Source organism: Calypte anna, chromosome 10 (genome assembly GCF_003957555.1).
Source record: "Calypte anna isolate BGI_N300 chromosome 10, bCalAnn1_v1.p, whole genome shotgun sequence".
Taxonomy (NCBI): domain Eukaryota; kingdom Metazoa; phylum Chordata; class Aves; order Apodiformes; family Trochilidae; genus Calypte; species Calypte anna.
Window position 1 is genome coordinate 17,580,979 of NC_044256.1, and position 18,217 is coordinate 17,599,195.

The 18,217-nt window shown below is 43.4% G+C and overlaps 1 protein-coding gene across 1 annotated transcript; it reads left to right on the forward strand.

Annotated features, from left to right (window-relative positions):
- The first annotated feature begins 353 nt into the window (after window positions 1-353).
- ARRDC4 (arrestin domain containing 4) lies at window positions 354-8,853 on the forward strand. Its single transcript, XM_030457149.1, has 9 exons — window positions 354-734; window positions 1,995-2,061; window positions 2,330-2,477; window positions 4,230-4,332; window positions 5,070-5,326; window positions 5,888-6,050; window positions 6,600-6,754; window positions 6,886-7,611; window positions 8,224-8,853. The coding sequence occupies exons 1-8, from the start codon at window positions 380-382 to the stop codon at window positions 6,940-6,942; spliced, it is 1,305 nt and encodes a 434-aa protein (XP_030313009.1). The 5' UTR covers window positions 354-379; the 3' UTR covers window positions 6,943-7,611; window positions 8,224-8,853.
- The last annotated feature ends 9,364 nt before the right edge of the window (window positions 8,854-18,217 follow it).

An 18,217-nucleotide genomic window follows, 5' to 3' on the forward strand; every position in this document is an offset into this window, starting at 1 on the left:
CGCCCCTGGCCCCGCCCTTTCGCTGCCTGTTTATCCACGGGCTGTGCACGTGGTAGCTGTGCCGCGCCATTGGCTCTCTCCCCAGGCAGCTGCAGCCGCCCCGCCAATCGAGGCGCTGTCCACGCGCCGCCGTCCGCACCCGATTGGCTCCGCCGCGGTGATCACGCAGCGTGACGCACTCCGACCGTGAGCCCGCCGAAGAACCAATGAGGAGGGGGCTCGGGGGCAGCCCGCCGCGAATGGTAGGGTGAGGAGCTGAGGGGTGGCCAATGGGGAGCGGGCCGGGGCGGGACTTTCCGCTGCGGGAGCTGGCGGAGACGGGCGGGTTTTAAAGCAACAGTCGGCGGCGGCCGCAGGCTTCCCCCGGAGCCGGGGAGCGATGGCGGCGGCCGGGCCGGGCCAGGGCCCCGGGGCCGGCGGGGCGGTGAAGACGCTGGCCCTGGTGCTGGAGGATGAGGCCCGGCGAGGCGGCGGCGGCGGCGGCAGCGGCTACTGCAGCGGGGACACGGTGTCTGGCCAGGTGCTGCTGGAGCTGGCGGGCCCGCTGCCGCTCCGCGGGCTGCGCCTGGAGGCCGCCGGCCGAGCCCGCGTCGCTTGGACCGAAAGCTCGGGTGCTGTCCCCGGGGGGGGAAGCTGGGGGGTAGCGGTGAGGGCGCCGGGGCCGGGGCCGCGGCGGGAGGCGGAGGTGCGCTACCTGGACATCCGGCAGAGCCTCCTGAGGGACCCGCCCGAAGGTGAGGGGGGGCTGGGGAAGGGGGTGCGGATCGGGCCCTGCGGGGAGGCTCCCGCCCGGTGTCCATGTGAGAGCCGGCGGGGACCGCCCGACGCAGCGACAGTGGGGGTGGGACTGGGGGTGCTGGCACCTCCTTCCCGGGGGGGAGGCGGCGGGGTAGGGTGAGGGCCACCCCCTCCCTGCTCCCCGGGCCTGGCGGGCGGGGGGGGGGGAACCGGGACACCCCGCCCCGGATAGGCGCCCACGCCTGTTTTTCCCGGAGATGAGGAAGGCGGAGGGTTGAAACCTCCTCCCACGAGAACCCAGCATCTCACCTGTGTTGAGAAACGGCGTGAGGCCGGGGCAGGTACCCGACCACCGGGGGACATCGCTCCAGCGCTGCGAACCTCTGCCTGGTGCAGCCGCGGCCCTGGCGGGAGTGCCCGGAGGAGGAGTGGGGGGGGGAATCGCTGCATCCTCACCGATTTCTCTGCACTCACGGCTGAAAAACGTGGAGCGGAGCCAGAAGGCAGCCTGGAGCTCGTTGCCCACAGAGGTTCTTTTGCTCTGCCATGAATTCCATCGGACACCTGCCTGTTCCTTGTGCTCCACCGTACGCAGCATCTGGGAAGCTGCCCATGGAAGTGCTGAATGCAGCAGCCCCGGTTCTGCTGTGGTTGTAGAAGGCAGAAGAAGCTCTTGATTTCAAAGGCCCTTTGCTGGCAGTTTGGTCTCTCAGGCACTGCAGCCCTGTGGCACTATCAAAAAATTGAAGAGAAACAGCATTTTGTTCTGTAAGGGTGAAGCACATCTCAGGTTTACCTGTGGGAAAAAGAAATTGAGGCCTTTAAAAACTCTCTAATAGTAGGCCCTCAGTGCATGAAGTTCACATATATTAGTAGTATTTCATAACACTGACCTTACCCTGCAGCTTTTTAGGAGTAGAGTTTCTTCATTGAAAAACGATATTAATTGCTGTGCCACTGAAAAGAACCTTTCTGCTTTTCAGAAGCCATTTTGGATTAGAAATTGGCCAGAGTCCTGAACTGAAACTCAAGGACACCAAGTTTCCTTCATTTTTTATTTTTTTTTTTGTCACTGAAATCACATCCCATCACAAATAAAACATGGGCTCCAATCCAGAACCCACTGGGATCAATAAAAACTTCCTCTAGTTCCTTGTATCTGGGTGGTTTTATTCATAAATTATTTATAATAGCGCCTGCTTTGTTCTTCTATTTATGGAATAAATAAAACCATACCATGTAATTTCATCCTACAGGTGAGGAAAACTTAATTCTCCTAGATGGAAGACATGAATTTCCGTTCAGCTTTCAACTCCCTCAAGAGTAAGTAAATAATCCAACCTGAAGGGATTGTGCTGGACACTGCTTGTTGTGGAACATTAACTTAATGTGATTAGACTTGGTGTTTTTTATAATATCAAGCTGATAGATCAACCTTACATGTTTGTCTTAATCACCCACCACACACGCCTGGTTTCCTTCAGTTTCCCTAAGGCCTTAAAAGTACCAGCTGTAAACTGGCAAACATTTATGTACTCAGGAAGTGCTCATGTTTTCAACTGAACTCTGCTTTTGTGACTGTTTGTTTCAGACCTCTGGTGACCTCTTTTACTGGGAAGTATGGCAGCATTCAGTACTATGTGAAAGCCATTCTGGAGAGGCCTGCAGCACCTGATCAGAGTGTGCAGACAGAGCTTCAGGTCATTAGCCATATCGACGTCAGCTCTCCAGCTTTATTGGTAAGAGGGTCCCCTCCAGTCCTCCATCCTTCAGAGCCAGCTGCAAAAAAATCCCTCCCAAGCAGCATTCACATCCAGCCATAACCAATTCCATGTAATTCTGGAGTGTCATTTTCTGACTTTTGAAAGCATATAAGCTCCCTAAGCTTTTCTCTATAAATAGATGATCTTAGGTTGTGTGAATAGCAAACAGAGTGGCTTTTTTTAATACCATTGATTGGATCCCTGCTGGCAGAGATGCTCTTGCCAAAAAGTTATGCAGGCTTCAGATGCATAAATAAGGCTTAATAATAATAATGTACAAGCATAAAGTAGTTACTCTTACCAGAGCAACTACATTCACAGGGCTGCAGTGTCTTAAACTCTACAATAATAGTAGGTTGAGGAACAGTAATTATAGAAGAGTATTAATCATGCCCAGCCTGTCATTTATACTCTGGCCATTATGTTACATATCCCTCCATTTTGTATGTTGTTTTCTAACATTAAGTGCATGCATGCAGCTGCTTCAGAGATCTTTTCAGTTATTTCCTTATGACAGATTTGGCCACATTAAAGCATTGAGTTTCTAATAATCACTGGAGATACTGTAGAGTAATAGGAAAGATCAGGCATTAAGTAATGAGAAAATAGGCAAGATGGAAGCTAATGAGCTGGATTCTTTTATCTCAACCCATATTATGAAAATAATATAAAATTATACCTTGCACTTTCACGATAGCAACTGGATCTAAATGGTTATTCATTTAAATATGAATGAGTAATTTCTATTTTATTTAAAATGCTAGGATAATTTTAACATTTCATCGTGATGTGAGCATGGCTGAGAGATGTTTGGAGCAAGGTTTTTTTTCCCTTTGTGTGCTTACATTTTAATCTTTCTCTCTAAAGAGAACTTAGACTTTAGCAGACATCTGTAAGCAGAATATGAGCTTCATATTCAACAGTGTATGCTTGGATCATGAAGCCAGAATATCCAAATACTGCAAGGATAGAAAAACCATAGGTTATTGCACAAGAGAGGGCTGTGGGGCACATAAAGTAAGCAGTGCTTGTCTTAGTGGATTCTGCCACCAAAAAAACACCAAATTTTAGACTTTGTAGTTATATTGACTGGGCATTCTAAGTAGCTTGAACTTTGTTTTGGACCTTTGACATGTATACGTGTCAGTTTACTAATGAAAATTTTACAGACAGTCATTTAATGTAACAGCCCTCCATGAATAATTAAGGTGGGCTTTGTCATGAGGCTAAATTTTTGGAGTGGTTGTGGCTTGCAAGTTATGAAGGTTCATCACCTTAGCCCAGTGTTTGTACATTTAATCATTTGTTATGAAGGATACACAAAGGTAAAACCAGTTTAGTGCTTAACTATTAGTGGTTTGCAGATTAAGTTATTTCTGTGTGTAAATACAGAAACACAGGCATAAATACTGCACGTTAGACCTTTTAAAAGTCTATAAAATTGGCTGAATCTTTTTGAAGACAGATTACTTTCAAATGCACTTTGGTCTCTCTTTTACCTTGTTGACAAGGTCTAAATGCAGACTGGGATTTTAAACCAGCTGTATGTTCAGATAGCCAAACTTCTGTTTTATATGGTGGCAAAACTCCAGTTGCATTGAGTAGTAAATTATTCACATCAGGTGGGATTTTTAGAGCTAGAGTGTAATGACTGATTATGCATAACATTAAACTGCAAGTGATTGATAGCTTCATGCCATAAAATGAAAAATACTTTGTATTTTATAGACACCTGTTCTCAGAAGTCAGGAGAAGATGGTTGGCTGTTGGTTTTTCACCTCTGGGCCAGTCTCTCTCAGTGCCAAAATTGAGAGGAAAGGATACTGTAATGGTAAGAGTAGTTATCTTCTAAGAGTGAATATTCAATATCTGCTAGGGTTTTTCTTTATCTCTGTGAAGTCAACACTTTATAGTTGAAAGAACAGTTCCTTTTAGCAGGTAGTAAATTGAGATTTATATGCAGTTGCTTTAACAAAATTAATCTTGCTTTGGCCTTCACTCTCCTCTTGGGAACATAAATTGAAAGGAAGTCCTATTTGTCACTAATCTTATGGAAAAGCCAAGTACATTTAAGTGTAAGAACAATAAAATGTTTCTATTTGGGATAAAACACTTAATTGTGTATGTTATCTGGTTTTTATGTCTTGTTTGAGTGGGTTTACACTTATCTAAGAAGGAGCTTTAGCAGCCTCTTTGTCATCTCGATAACACCAGATACATTAAGGAAATAACCCGTTTTGGAATTCAGTTAGTACTATATAAAAGGAAGATTGGCATGTAATTTGCAAATAAAGCTTTTATAGTTTGCTCATATTGTGCTTAATGTTTCAAAATGAATCATTGTTTATACATAAAATGTAGTAGGTGGCTATAATTCTGCCTGGATACCACTCTGCAAAGAAAAACAAACCAAACCAAACAACCAACAAGAACCTAGCTCGAGGGAAACTAACAAATCCTGTTCCCATAACACTGCAGATGATGTATGTGCTGCATTAACACGCTTTGATACTCCCAGAGGAAAGCTGGTAAATACAAATCATTCATTGAACTTTTTCTGTCTTTAAGGGGAAGCCATACCTATCTATGCAGAAATTGAGAACTGCTCTTCTCGTTTGATTGTTCCAAAAGCTGCCATTTTCCAAACACAAACTTACCTGGCCAGTGGGAAGACAAAAACTTTCCGTCAGATGGTTGCCAATGTCCGAGGAAACCACATTGCCTCTGGGAGTACAGACACCTGGAATGGGAAAACTCTGAAAATTCCACCTGTATCCCCCTCTATACTTGACTGCTGTATTATTAGAGTAGAATATTCATTAGCTGTAAGTATAGATTTTTGTTAACAGATGTGCAATACTCTTGAGTACTCATTGAGCTGGGAGCAGAAAACATTTCCGTAGTGAGCAGCTCTTGGGTTTTGAATTTGGGAACAACATTTTAAGTAAATATCATATTCTGCATCAGTGAGAGACAAGATCATGAGGTGATTGTGAAATGGAAGAATATGAATAATAGGGAAACTAAAAAATGTTTCTGAGTAAGAAGCTGCTCATGTTGTATACCTACAGAGGTTATCAGGAGAAAGTAGTTTAAGCTGAATGGATTACTCTAAGAATTCTTTTCTGAAATAAGAAAATAGAACTGAAAGTTGAGTCCATAATTAGCCAGCCTGTTATTTTAATGTTATCTAGAGACACAGTACAAAAAGAAAGAAGTTACTGGAAAATAAGGAAAGCTGCCAGAGTATTAGCTAAACATATCTGGGATGAGGAAACTCATCTAATTTTAAGCAATGTGCAGCACCGGGAGTAGGTAGCTTCTAGGAGCAGCAATTCTATGGGGTCTCATGTTTTCTTTTCTTCTATTTGGGGGTTGTCCCATAGGTCTATATCCATATTCCTGGTGCTAAGAAATTGATGATTGAAATGCCTCTGGTGATTGGCACTATTCCATGTATTGGATTTTCAAGCAGAAACTCCAGCATTACCAGCCAGTTCAGTATGGATATGAGTTGGCTGGCACTGACCATGCCAGAACACCCTGAAGGTAATCCATATTGAACTCTCTCTAACCCAGCACTGCACTGTCTGCAGCAGAGGGGTAGCAGTACCAGTCAGAGGGCACTGCTGGGGATGTAGACCATTAAAGTATGACTTAGGAGAAGTCAGGCACATAAATCTAAGTCAAGATCCTAAATGACTGGTGAAAACACCCTAACTCCAGCCTTTTTTAAGTCTTCTTTTTTCCCCTATCTGACTTAATTTCAGCTGAATCTTGAAATAGCTAACTTCTGATAGTGGGAATTCCACTTTGGATGTAAATTTCACCTTATAGTAAGCAATTACTCAACGTTTCTTGATAGAACACAGTTTTGTTGCTGGAGTAGCCCTTAAAGCATCTGCAGCATTCCTGAATTTCCTAAGCTTATTAAAACCATAATTCTGATTACAGTAGACCTGAGCATAGAGCCCTGCATACAATTTGACAAGAGTACATAGTTTAATAGTCTTCATGGTCTTGCTTACTGTAACACATCTGTTGTCTTGCTCTGAGTGAAGAGTTTGAAACTTGACAGTAGCATCTCTTGTGTTTCAGCACCACCAAATTATGCTGATGTAGTATCTGAGGAAGAGTTCTCCAGACATGTTCCTGCATATCCACCACCAATTGACTGTGAGGAACAATTGTGCTGTCCTGTCTTTGCTTACATACAAGAGTTCCGGTTTCAGCCTCCACCTCTTTATTCAGAGGTAAAATAATAAACAGCAGGTGGTGTTTTTGTCAGATGGCAAAAAAAAAAAACCAAAACAAAACCCCAAAACAACATATACAGAAATGCAAGAATTACAGGGAGTAATTGTTGCCTTTCTTCTCTCTGTAGATTGATCCACATCCTACTGATGTAGAAGAAATTCAACCTGTTTCATTCATGCTCTGAAGAGGATTTGTAATGAGCATCATTGTGATGAATGTCTTAATTTTTCTGCTGCTTAAGCTGATAGTGCAGCTAAAAAGGAAGCCATTTTCTTTTTCAAAAGTTAGGTTTGTGTACAAAGAAAGGCAAAGGACAATGCAGAAGGAGGTATGAGCATGTTTGAATATGGAAGAGAATCTGCTGGCTTAGTCTGCACAGAGGATATTGTGGCAGCAGCTATGCTTGGGATACTTGAGAAGTTCCTGAAAACACTGAATGCTTTCTAAAAAAGTGGATGTACTGCATAAAGTACGAGGAGATGTAAGGATCTTGTGAAAAGAAAAGAATTTATGTTTTGTTTGGAACACTCCAGAAGAATTTAAGTAATGATGTTGAAAACCCATAGTAGACCTTGCATAATACAGCAGAATATGGGGAAAGAAAACATTTCCAGAAGATTCCAGTGTTCAAGGGGCTTCAGTTCTGCACTGTCTGCATCCAAGAAAGGAACACTAAAATAGTGAGTGAAGTCTTCACTCCAGCTTCAGTTTGTATTTCATGAGAACCTGCCCTTCTAACGACTGCCAAGTGGTACTATTTCATCATCCATAATGATTCTAAAGACATCATGGGTGACAGAAGAGCTATGATGCAATATTGTGAAGGCAACCATTTACTGAATGATAGACACAAGTATGTAAAAGAAAACTGAACTTTGATAAGAGCTTATGCACTATGCTTTCTTTCAAGGGATTTCTTAAGGGAATTATTCTAGCCTCTTCTACTGTGAGTTCTTATTCTGCATCTTAAGCCTATGGATAGCATGATAAGGGGAAGCATGGCAAGGGAGAATCCTTTTGCCAACAGCAGCTATACTTTGCAAAATGGACAGTACTTATTTATTCAGAAGCCTTTATAAGCCTACCTCTGTTTTGGATATTTACTTCTGGTCAGATCTGAGACCAAAAAAAGTCACGTTAAAGCTCCAGTATACTTCATGGTTCTAAAAGGGACCCTAAATGGTTTCTGTGGTTAGTGAATAAGACAGGAGGCGTAGGGAGAGGTGTAAATATACCCAGAATAGACATAGCTTATAACTGAAGTGAAAGCAGACAGCAGGGGAACAAAATCCTCTGGTAATGGCACAAAGCTTTTCATTACTCCTGCATTTTTGTCTAGAGATCTGTTGTCAGGGGCTGCACTGGTCATTTGCTATCCATACTGGTTTTTGTTTGTGTGTTTCCTTATTTGTTTTTTGCTGTTTAACTTTGTTTTGGTGCAATATTTTAATGTTTTCTTCCTCAGGTCATTTAGAACAGTGAGAGTTTGTTGCTGCTAAGAGTGAAGGCACAGCATTTTACTTGGCCCTTCTGCTGCCTTCATTTAAAGTAGAATGTTTGCTTCCTGCCAAGCATCAATTGGAATAAGTAAGCCACCATCAACAGATCACTTAATGGAGCTGAAACACAGCATTCTTAGTACACGTTTACAGTCCAGTCTTTAAACTACAGGGAATTTTGAACTACTAGAACTACTCCATATGTCTTACAAAAGTGTTTGGGGTTAAAACCCGGTGCTTCATGTGGTAAAACATTGTACTTTCTTATAACTTCAAGAATAGTAATCAATTTTCCTTCATTTCATTAATAACTGCAGTCTAAAAAGGAGTTTAAATGGTTCTTATTAAATCTGTCTTCATTTAAGAAGGGTTTTTTCTACAAGCATACACAGATACATATTTTCAGTCTTCTTTTAGTCTGACTTCCTTACACTGGCTGATTTCTAGCACTTCACCTCAAATCTTTTACATCACTGTAAGAGATGTACTGATTACAAATCATGTTTCCAAAATGCATTTTTTTTTTCATTTGCAACTTCAAGTATTGTCTTCTCTAGCAAATGCAGCTTTAACCAAAACTCTGAATGCATGTTTTAGAAAGAACATCCTAAAAATCCTTACCTTAGGTCTCAAGATGTAGCTCTCATGCCTTTTGGTTTCAGTGATGCCTAAACAATCGATGCAGGATTTTCATTCACATCACCTGGAAGGGAACAAGCATAATTTCCTGAAACAGATACCATTTATAGATACTTGAAAAGAAATGTGGCTGCATATTAACTTGCATGTTGATAACTCAAAATATTAGCTTAAAGAACAGTAGGTGCTTTTTTGGACTGTAATATCCAATGGGTGATGTGTGCTACCTGGTATAAACAAGGTCAAGCAAACGAGCATGAAGGGTAAAGTGCATTTGTTTTTCTTGTTTTTGTTTCTTTTTGTTTGTTTGTTTTCTAAAGTCTTTTGAGTTTTTGTTTTTTTTATAATTTGCAGATAAACTGTGGCCTTAGATTGTTTGCTGCAAAAAAAAAAAACAACTATAATGTGCTTCTTAGGAAGCACACATGGCCCTTCAAAGGAGGGGTGAAAAAAAGATTAAATTCTGCTCTCTGGCACTTGGCTTAGTGCAGAAATTGATCCTTAAAATAATTACTGTTTGCACAATACTAAGTTCAATATGCAGGGGCTTTGTTTTGATAACTGTGAAACAGTTTAAAAGAGACAAAATAAAAAAAAAAACAAACATGCTGTTTAACATATGAGAACATGATTGTATTTTGTACTAATGAATGAGCCCCATGGGTTCTTTGTTAATAAAAGTGTCAAACCTACAAAGTGCTGTTCTCTTTATTTTGGTGTCTCTAAGACAAACAGCTGCCATGTCAAGAATTATCAGTATTCCACCACTTTGGAACACACACATCTCCTAATTCTTCTCTAATCTGGGAACTTTGCCTTCATCTGTCACTGCTTTAGTTCCCTGAACTGTCCATGACCAAGAATTGGAAGAAATGTATCAAGCATAGCCTGCTCTAATTACAGGACTTAATTGCGGGTATCTTACCCGTAACGACTGAAGTGGCAGGATGTGTGCTCTAACTGGATTTCTCATCTCATGTATTAATTTTACAGGCTGTTTTACTGTGTTTCCTTTGGAGAAGGTTATCTTTATTGTTCATTGATCTAAATACATCAGAGCAACCTTATAACCACAGTGCAGACTGACAAAGTACCTCCTACAGAAAGAGATGATGGATTTTATCTGTATCTACCACACAGCTCACCTAAGCCATAAATGAGATGATGAAGTATGTGTCAGGGTCCTGCCTCCCAAAAGTTTGAGGAACAACAAACAAAACAGCTGATGGCTTCTTTGCATTTCTACTTTTGAGAGAAGACAACAAATCTCTCCTTGGAAAATCCAGGTGAAAAATGCTGTTCAGCATCGTGTTCAAGCACTGGAGCTTGCAGAAGGGGTCATGACTCAAAGCAAAACACAAATTCCAGTTTTGATTTCTAAAAGGGTATTTTAGGATTGTTTAGTAGGAGACCTGTCACTAAGTTCACAGTACCAATCCCATTTCATCCACTGTTAAGTTTTACAGGGGGCTACATCTGTTGACAAACTAATTGTCTATTAAAATGTTTTGTGTTTAAAGAGGTAGTAATCACTGCTCTGCCACAGAGGCACAGAGCAGCACTGATCACTGCTGATGTTTGCATGGAAGTGCACAACTCATATCCAGAGCAACAGAGATCATTTAATCAACTCCTGGGGCATATTCCAAACTCAAGCTATCAAAATAGCCTGGTTTATTACTTCAGCACCCAGTCTGAACAGCAGCAGGGACCATCTAACTCACTTTGTCAAATCTTTATATATATATATATATATATGCATATACATATATATATATATCAATAAATGAGTGGACAGCACAATTTGCAGACAAAGTTGGTTTGAATTGCTCTTCTACACCTCCCCCTAAAAAAGAAAAACCAACAAAACAGCAGAAATGCCTATATCCTGGTAAAATTCCATATTTTCAGCACTCTCCTTTGGGTAGTGAATGAGACAGAAACAAGCTTTCAGATGGCTGCATTTTCTAAAGCTGATTACATAATATGTTACCATCAGTGCTGACAGAGCAACTGCCCAAAGTAGATTCTAAAGAACTAATTAGGTCTCTGACAAACCCAGTCAGTCACTTCTAATATTAAAATTTTCTATGTGGCATAGACAGGGTGACAGTCTTGTTGGAAATGATATTGTTTCTAAATAATGGTTTCTAAATAATTAACATGAAATGATGCATGCAAGAGCTGTACTGGAACATCACATTATTGGTGTTTTAGGCCACCAGAGTAATATAATGGTGAGTCAAAAAAAAAAAAGCATCATCAAGCACAGTGGGATGCAAAATGGCAACACAAGTGGGACTTTCTCTGGAGTAGCTGCTTATGCCAGCAACATGCTGTGGGCCTTCTTAGTTACACAGGACAGTCTCTATCTGATTAAGTACAACTGTATTACTGATAAATCTCTGAGCACCCATCCCTTCAAAAGAAAAGAGGAAATCCTTCTTAGTTTTGGCTTACATACAACCATCTGGCTGCCTGTAGGGTGAGGAGAACATGAAATGCAGGGTCAAAGCAGAAGCAAGTGCTGGTGCTTAACAAACATCAACAAACAAATCACTTCAAATAATCTGAAGGCTGCAGAGCAGCCCAAACCATTTTTATACAAACACACAAGATTCTTCCTGTGTCAACTGATGGCACAGCTTCTTGTTATTATTTCTGGTCTCAAATAACAGATTACTCTGGTCAGATGAAGGGTACCAAAGTCAGTATCACGTCAAGCATATTTTTACTTAGTACTCAGCAGCTGTAACAGCCTCACAAAAATCATCACCCCAACATCAGACCAGCCCTTCTGCTTCGTTTTAGTTTGTTTCCCAGACCTCTGTGATCCCTGCCCTGCTCTCCCCTCTCCAATTGAACTGCTCACTGATACTTCACTTGTTGCATAAGACTCAGATGGAATTCTCAGATGGGAGAGCAGCACACAGACCTTTTTAGTTTTATCAAACAGAAGAACAGAGGTAAAAATGTTAGGCAGACATCGGTGTGGGATTTGTGGGACGGAAGATGGACAAGTGGGGAAATGGGGTAGGGATGGAACAGAGAAACAATCAGTATCAGGCAGGATACAGACACACTGAGCACTCCTCTGGAAGGGGTTTTAACCTAAACACCAAAACCACCACTCACCCCCAACTCCATTTACTGCCAGGACTCGGTACCAGACGTGTGGACACACCATCTGTGCAGACAGGATGCAGACATGAGCTAAACTCAGCCAAAGATTTTTGGCTATGAAAACCTCATTATTTTACAGCACCTTGGAACAGCATCAGCCTCTCCATAAACAAAGCACTGGGCACAGAAAGAGGTGGCTTGCCACTGACTATTTCAGACAGCAACAGGAGGTGATTGTACCTGTTCCTGTTCCCAGTTGTGTGATACTGACATACACACACAAAGCCTTTTCCAAAAATGAGGAGCATTTCTTACAGATGTACAATAGCAACTCCTTACAAATTAACTTCAGCAGATCAGACTGTAATCACAACCCTGACTTGTCACACACATCTTTAGGCCAGACCTTGGGGAACACAAACACACTTTCCTCAGCCCTACTTCAGGGAAAATGAGAGCAGGTGTAAGAGCTGATGGTGGGAACTGAAGCATGGGCAACAGGGTAATGTTTTGCAAGGTATTAAACAGGATTGTTGCACGCCCTGAAAGATCCCAGGTTTCTCTACAGGCCAGTTCTATTTGCTGTCACTTCTAGAATCTGGTTGTGTCAGTCACAATTTATCAGCACAGCATGGGGAGAAAGTGATTCTTATTGCTGAACTAATTAGATTAATCAGTGTAAAACATAGAGCACAACTGACAAAAAGTTACATTTTCATTTAAACAACTTAAGCCCTGAGGTGTTTTTTTCCCTATGTCTTAATGTGACATGGCCAATGCATTAGCCTTAAGGACTGGAAAGATAATAAAATGGAAAATATTCTGCTGTCCTGAATGTACAGTGAAAGCAGAAAGGGAAAAGCTTGGACTAATCCAGCAGCTACTGATACTGCAGTGTCCTGGAGGAGGAGAGGAGTAACTGAAAGGTTTTAGTGTCTGTACAGACCCATCAATGTTCTGCAAGCTGTGTGCAAGGCTGGTACCACTTGCCTCAACAGCAGTGTTTGGGTGGCTGCACATCTCTCCCTCACCCTGAGATCCCCCAGCAGGCTGGCCTGATCCAGCAGCTGCAATGCAGCCATCAGATCTGCCCAGCACAAGGCAGTGGCAGAAGAAAGAAAAGCTGTGAAGTGAAGGAGCCCTCCCAAACCCCTCTCCCAGCTCCTGGCCCAGAGCAGCTGGGCTGTCATCTGCATGGATGTGAGCTTACACAGGAGAAGCACAACCTCCTCCTCTGACCTCGCACAGGAGTCTCACACATCAGTGGCAAAGAATTTGAGAGGTCTGTTTGCAGGAGGTGTTAAATAGAAAGGTCTCCAGGAAGGGCAGCTTTGCAGGGTTTTTCTCCTGTGAGCCCACCTGCCATCGCTGGGAGAGGACTTTACACTCATCCAAACAAATTAACAATTCATTTCCAAGCCTGACATGAAGATTAACCCTGCCAATTAATTCCTTAATCTCTTACTGCCAACAAGGTGCACAGTTGCCATGTGGATGCTTGTCCATTGAGGCCTGAAACGGGGCCATTCTGTTTAATTAATGCCATGTCCAAGATATGGTGTAGCTGATAGTCAAACACATTCCAACTATACAAACCAGAGCTGTATCTCACACTTCACCGATGCGCCAGACAGTGTTTGATGGATACCTCTAAAAAGAGCATAAATTATCTCAATGCTTATGGCAGCTCTTGCTGCTTAAAAAGATGCATTAACCAATACCAAGTCATTTAGCCATTGTATATAGTTGTTCTTCCTCATTTCCACAACAGACCTGATAGCAATACAAGTTCAACAGGATTGAAAGGTGTCTTTTTTTAAGGTGATTGTAGGAAATTGTCAAACTATGTGATGAGACAGTGCTGGGACAATAGCAGCCTCCAGCCAAAGCACAAGCACCTGCTGCTGTCCACCAAGGTTCTTGGCAGAGAAGAGTTTTATTTTGCTGGTTTGTGTCCCTGTGACAGAGACAAAGAAAAGCAGAGGAACAAGGAGCAGTGGGGCTGTAGTGGGTCTGCATAGAAAGCATTTAGATCCACGAGGCAAAATCTAGCAGCATGCAGTAGTGCTCAGAAAAAACAGCATTTTGCACGTTTCCAGTGAGCAGCAAGAGAAAAAAACCTCAAAAAGGCTATGTCAGACTTCTTCTTCCTACCTAAAATAACTGAGAAGGTGTTGGGATTTGGCTCCGTGCTGGAGGGAGAAGGGGCAGCCAGACAGCGTGCAGAGGCTGCTTCAGGAAAGAGGGGTTCAGTGTCAGCTGAACTGGCAGGACTTGGGAAATGTGTGAAGGGAAAAAAAAAAAAAAGTCATGCTCAGTCACCCTAAGGGCTCTTGGTAAACCATTGGGTCAATTTTCCTTTGTTTCTATACGTTTTGCCCTATATAATTAAGACACTGCCCGTTAGGGTGCTTTATAAAGTTAACTAATACTCAATAAAATCTATGAATAATATTAAATTAAAGACTACAAAATCTCTCTGCACATCTAAACCAGGAAGTCGCAGGTGTATAAAGTAAGCAAGCAACAAACCCAACATAATTTAGTGCCTGTTACAACTAGTCCAGGGGGTAGAACAACTGAAGGTTCCCCAGAACTGTGAGGAATGTATGGATTGTGTAAACACACAACGTAAATGGTGTTTACAGAGAGGTACAGGGAAGAAGGTGGTGTGAGACACTGGACAGGGCTCTCTGCCCTATGGAGAAATTAGGCAATGCTTGGTTTAGGGTTTTGGTTTGGGGTTTTGTTCTTGTTGGTTTTACCTATTTGGTTTCCATGCTCAATTATACCCTGAACTCCCTCAGCCCAGGAAAGGTCAGGATCACCTTGTGGCAACAGCTCAGCAGGCAGAGGGAGAAATGAAGTCAGGGTTTCCCTCCAGCCCTCAGCCCAACCAGCTCCTAACAAGGCAAGAGAAACATCTTGCCTTGTCTGTGAGTAATGTCTGTGAGTTATGAAAGAGGAAACAGCATCTGGTGCAAAAGTTGCATCTACCTGATTGGAAGAGCAGGTCCTGGGGTTTTTTGAGATGTGTAGCAAACCCTGGGAAAGTTTGAGGACTCGGAGAGTCTGAAGGGGAAGATCAGCATTGACATAGTGGAGGCATCTTCAAAGTCACTGGGCCATGTCACTGAGAGTCAAGTCTTTGTGTCCTTGGGGTTCATTTTCATAGGATTTGTGAGGACAAAAAGCTCCCATGACCTCCTACGTGAGCTGTTGCTTGTGATGTGGCATTTCATGCAGGACTCTTCAGCTGTCCTTGTTGATTCTGGATGTCATTTCCCTCATTAAGTCTCTTGGTATTGATTCTTGGGAGGATTTGGGGGCTATAGGGGGTTAATTTGCTGCTCTCTGCAGGATTGACAGTTCCTTGTTTTCTGAAGTTGTCACACTTTCTTCCAGAAACTCCAGCTATAAATAGCTCTTGGGTGGGTGCCAGGTATGTCTTTTCTTCCTGGCAGAAGCCCAAATGATGCAGTGAAGCACTTCACATCAAGCACAGCAGACTGCATGGGTAGGTGACATGGGGACAGGGAACTGACCTGCTGGTTCATCACTGCAGGAGTTGGTAGGAAAGCCCAAGCAGCACTAAGAGCACCATCCTTCCCCCTTCCACTCAATTTATACTTGAAATTCTTAATCAAACACAACTTTTTCAAAGCCACACCAAATGCCAGCACAGTTTAGAGTCCTGCTCAAGCCATGTGCCTACATTTTGTCCTCCATGCTCAGCTAAGCCACTGTGTCACCCTCAGATGCATCAGGGCACATTGCAGGCAGATTCCCAGCCCCACTCCAACCCCCACCTTTCACCAGCCTAATGCTGAGCAGCTCTGTGATAACCCAGCCTCCTGCTTCTGCTCAGATGGTCTTCAACCAGCAACTACAGCAATCATGTGCATCTCCTGTCATTAAGCTTTCTGGTTCATCACAGCCAAGCAGCCTTTATGGGGATTTGGCCCACCCTTTCAGTCCAAGCATGTCAGAAAAATGACTTAAAGGCTTTTTAGAGAGGATTCCCATGCCTACAACAGTTCAGAGTTCAAGGGGATCCCTATCCCTGCCTGCAATACACTGTTAAACACAAGCTGCCAGGAAATGTGTTTGGGATAATGGCTTTATAATGGAAGAGGGTAGACATAGAATGGACTTTAGGAAGAAATTCTTTGCTGTGAGGGTGGTGAGACCCTGGCAGGGGTTTCCCAAAGAAACTGTGGATACCCCATCCCCTGAAAGCATTCAAGCAACCTGGTCCAATGAGATGTGTCCCTGCCCATGGAAGGGTGTTGGAACTGGATGATCATTAAAGCCCAAGCAGGCAACAATCCTCACTATTCCTTCAACTGCACCTTAACTACTCCTTCCTTTTCAGAAAACTGCACACCAATCACTGTTATCTCAGCAACAGGGCAACTACAATCCCTGAGCAAAGATCAGCTCCTGTTACCAGCCCTCAATTTCTCAGCCCTTCCCCCCTCCACATAAATTTCATTGATCTAAAAATCCTTGCACAGAGCAGAGGGTGGCAAATGAGCAGGAGGAAGGCAGGGAACAAGGCTTCCTGTGCTCACAACACAGCATTTGCTGTCACAGCTCTTCCTTGCCAGCTCATTCGAGCCAACAGTTGAATGAAATTAATAAGGCTGTGTCCCAGGCTCTGCTACACTAAGTGAGAAGCAATCTTGCCTTGGCTGGCACACACTCCTGGCTCTTTGGCAGACAGAGACAGTGGGAGGCATTGCAGGATGCCAGGAGATGCCCCTTCTTGGGTTACACACAGCTCACCAGCAGCAGGGCAGCCCTTCTGCCCAGGCTTTGGCTCCAGGGCACGCAGCTCCTACACCTCAGTGACTGCAACTGTGCCAACATTTCTTTGAATGATGGGATTTTCAAACTGATGCCTGCAGAGATGTTTGCATTTTGCTCCCATGCACCTCCGGAGTGTTTTCTTTTAATTGGTCTCCCAGGCTGGTATTTTCCTAAAATACTTAGTGGTTTCCACAGCCTTGCCTCCAGAAGGACTTTTGTTCCCTTTAAGCAGATTTCAGTGCAGAGTTATGTGACACTTGTTCTCTTGAAGATCTCGGACTTTCTGAGCTCTAGAAATCCAGATGCTGGTTTTCCTGCTCTCATCCCTTGGCATCCTTTTGCTGCTCTCATCTCTTGGCAACAAAATGGAACCAATTTGCAAGAAAATCTACTGCAGACATTGTTGTCCTCGGCTGAGGGGGAACTCCCAGTTTTTCTTTTGCTGTTGCTGGCTTAGGAGCATTTGTGGTTTCTGACATGTCCCTACCAGGTATGAAACTTGTACAACTGCTGAATCATGAGCTGTGCAGGCACTGACACAACACATCACGTAGTCAACTTTCAGAGGTGGCCTTTGGCTGAAAATTCACTGGGAGGAGGGAGAGGTGAGCACCAAAAACCTCCATGGGGATGTGGGAGCAGAGGTGTGTGCCACAGGCCACCAACAGCCAGGAAGAAGTGACTCTAACCAGAAAGGGATGGTTGGCTCGTGTGGTCCAGCCCATGAAGGAATGGGCAGAGCTCCTGGGGAGGATGGCTGGTTTGGAACACTGAGGGCTGCAAAGAGGGTAAATGGCATCATCTCAGTCTGACAGCCAGCAGCAAAGATGATGCCACCCCTACTTACCCAAATATACACATATAACATCTCATTCTATCACCTCATGCACCCCAGGCAGCTTCTAGGAAATTATTAAGGAATATAATTAGAAACGCTCTCAAAGAGGGAAAAAGACAGGGTAAGCAACCCTTGGTCTTGAGCAAAGAAACACCTGGAGGAAATCTGCTTTTCTGCATCGACTCTCTAATAGCCAAAAGGATCAGCTCCATGGAAAGCAGATGGAATAACACCTAGGAGGTTGAGCTGCTTCTCTTTCTATGTCTTTTAAAGCAGAATTGCTCCAGCCAGACCCTGCCCATTGCTAGGTAGTAAGGAAACCCCCTGGGCAGCTCCTGTTTGGAGGCACATGCAGAGATACTCTCTTGAATGAGCAAGGCTGCTGTCTTTGGAGGAGTAATGCAAAACCATCAGCACCAGAAGAACTTCCTGGCCACAGTGATGTGTTGGTAATAAACCACAAGTACATGGTGGAGTTTGCATTAGTATAAACAGGCAGCCTGGTAAATTGACACTGCATTAGTCATGACAATAGCAGTCACAGCCTA

Bases quoted from the DNA above. Each gene is read 5' to 3' on its own strand.
- ARRDC4 (XM_030457149.1), top strand. From the start codon at position 380: ATGGCGGCGGCCGGGCCGGGCCAGGGCCCCGGGGCCGGCGGGGCGGTG. The intron at 2,478-4,229 runs GTAAGAGGGTCC...TGTATTTTATAG, and splicing joins TCAGCTCTCCAGCTTTATTG to ACACCTGTTCTCAGAAGTCA. The intron at 5,327-5,887 runs GTAAGTATAGAT...GTTGTCCCATAG, and splicing joins GAGTAGAATATTCATTAGCT to GTCTATATCCATATTCCTGG.